This window comes from Lutjanus erythropterus, chromosome 15 (genome assembly GCF_056507025.1).
Source record: "Lutjanus erythropterus isolate fLutEry1 chromosome 15, fLutEry1.hap2, whole genome shotgun sequence".
In the NCBI taxonomy this organism is placed as follows: domain Eukaryota; kingdom Metazoa; phylum Chordata; class Actinopteri; order Lutjaniformes; family Lutjanidae; genus Lutjanus; species Lutjanus erythropterus.
The window spans coordinates 8,190,177-8,192,522 of NC_139331.1; the positions used below are offsets into that span (position 1 = coordinate 8,190,177).

General features: G+C 37.9%; 1 protein-coding gene across 1 annotated transcript; it reads right to left on the bottom strand.

Annotated features, from left to right (window-relative positions):
- Positions 1-599: 599 nt before the first annotated feature.
- On the bottom strand, positions 600-1,493 carry LOC146314002 (trace amine-associated receptor 4-like). The gene has a single exon (XM_084737044.1). It carries the CDS (start codon positions 1,491-1,493, stop codon positions 600-602), a length of 894 nt encoding a protein of 297 aa, XP_084593170.1.
- Positions 1,494-2,346: the final 853 nt, after the last annotated feature.

The window sequence follows — 2,346 nt, forward strand, 5'->3', positions numbered from 1 at the left end:
TCCTGGGAAAAAAAAACAGTGTCAATCACTTGATTTCCATTGTGAATGAGAAAATAGACGGAGGGCCACACAACAGCCAACTGAGGGCCAGACTTGGCCTGCTGGCTGCAAGTTGAATATCACTGTCCTACAAGGATAATTCAGTCCTGCCTGAACTGACAGACAAAAGGTTTTGAGTTTAAAGTAGTTTTTGATGACAACTACAGTAAAATGTAATCATTTAACAATTATGTTGTAATGTGGGTACATTGATTTGTCACTGATGAAACCACAGCAGAGGTGAGATGTGAAAAAGTCAGACTGAAGACTGATCATCAAGAATGTATAAAATGAAAAGGTACACACAGTCTACAGATTAAAGGAACCCTGTTTGTACTGCTGTGTAAATTTGATAAGAGATATTAGGATCCTGTGATTATTTACAATCACAAGCATTGAGATTATTGCATGTATTGTTTACTATGTACTGCTATCTGTTTACTGAGTTGTACATACAGATACTTTATGCATAGTACAGTGGTAAATTCTATATGAGCTGCAGTAGAAAAAGATGTAAACCTTCAGAGCCAAACTAGTGATGATTACCAGCAAGTCATGAGTCAAGAGAGCTTAGAATGAGTAAAATCACCTTGAAATATTTTCCCAGAAATGATCATTCTGAAAGCTGATCGAAACCAGCTGTAAAAGAAACCACAGATGAATGGATTGAGCACTGAATTGAACCATCCAAGCCACTTAAATGCAGAAAATACAGGAGATGGTATTATATTAGAAATAAAATGATTTAAGGTCCAACAAATAAAGTACGGAGTCCAACAGATCAGAAAAACTCCCACCACAATAGCCAGAGTTTTAGTCGCCTTTCTCTCCATCTTACTTTCAGACTTTGCGCTTTGACAGGTTGTGTTCTGGATGCTGCGTGCCTGTCTCTGTGCCACTGTCAGAATTTTTAGGTAGAAGCCACACATTATGATAGCTGGGAGGTAAAAAGAAAAACCTTCTGGAAAAACTGGAAAGAATAAGCTAAATCCAGATAAAATCCAGCTCAACAGGATCATGATCACACTAACATAGATATTTATTTTCGTTCTGTACCTCAGAGGCTGACACACAGCATAATATCTGTCAACAGAAATAAAGCACAAGTTCCAAACGGAAGATGCACACAGATACTGATCCATATCGCCCAGGGCCTTACAAGAGCTAATTATAATCCATATCAAGCTATATGGCAAAATTAAAACCCCAACAAGAAGGTCAGCTATAGCGAGAGACAGGATGAAGAAGTTTGTAGGAGTGTGTAGCTGTTTGAAGTAAATAATGGAGATTATTACAAGAATGTTGCCACATATGATAAGAAATAATAAAGAGCCAATAAATATATATAAGAAACAAATGGCAGTGGTGGTGATTCCTTCTGGCTGAAACGTAAAACAGAGAGATTTCTCCACAAAAACATCATCAGACCCATTGACAAAAACGCTAGACACCATGCATAAATGATAATTAATAGTGAAGTAACATTTGCAACATTATACCTTAAATCAATAAAAATAATAATTTGTTTCTTGTAGAGAGAGATTTTAAGTTGCCTTAAGTGTTCTGTGTGTTTCACATCATGCTGATTTAGTTTGTGTATCTGTACTGATGGGAGCTCTTAGTCTGTGTCACTGAGCAGTATATTGGATCAGAGTTGTTATTCTGGGCTTATTAGCATATCATGGTCAAGGGACACCACTGCCACTTTCGTTTTTCGTTTCGTTTTTCACACGTGATACATAATTTCTTCCCACTGACTTGTGTGGAGAGATCAATACTCAGGTGACCTTCATCGTCACAGTTTGTGTAGGTTTACGCAACAAAACTCACGGTGTGGGTTAAAGTATGTATGTTATACAATTGGGAAATACATTTAACAAGCCACAATCCATTTTCCAGTTTCGTCGAATCAGATACATTAAAGTTAACACACCTTCTTTTCCCAGTTGCACTGCTGAATCACCCACTTCCTCCAGAAAAGAGGTGCTATATCTTTTTCTCTAACTGGCATCTATTTCAAGTTAAATGCTTTATCCCATGGAGGTGCAGCCAAAACAAAAGCATTACAAATCAGGGCTTTAACATTCTGAGAATTTCTGGGGACCACATACATTTAGCCTTAGCCTTCAACAGATCTGTGAGAGCAGCAAAATCAGTAGGAAAAAAAATCTACAAAAACACTGGTAATACCCCTTTAGTCCCAAAAAACACATGAGACCCTTTTTAGTTGGAGGCGGGGCATATTCATCATAACCTGAAGTTTAGCACAGGGCACACTGCCCTGCACCACTACAAGACCCAAATACA

Coding starts and splice junctions, on each gene's coding strand:
- LOC146314002 (XM_084737044.1), bottom strand. CDS start 1,493: ATGGTGTCTAGCGTTTTTGTCAATGGGTCTGATGATGTTTTTGTGGAG.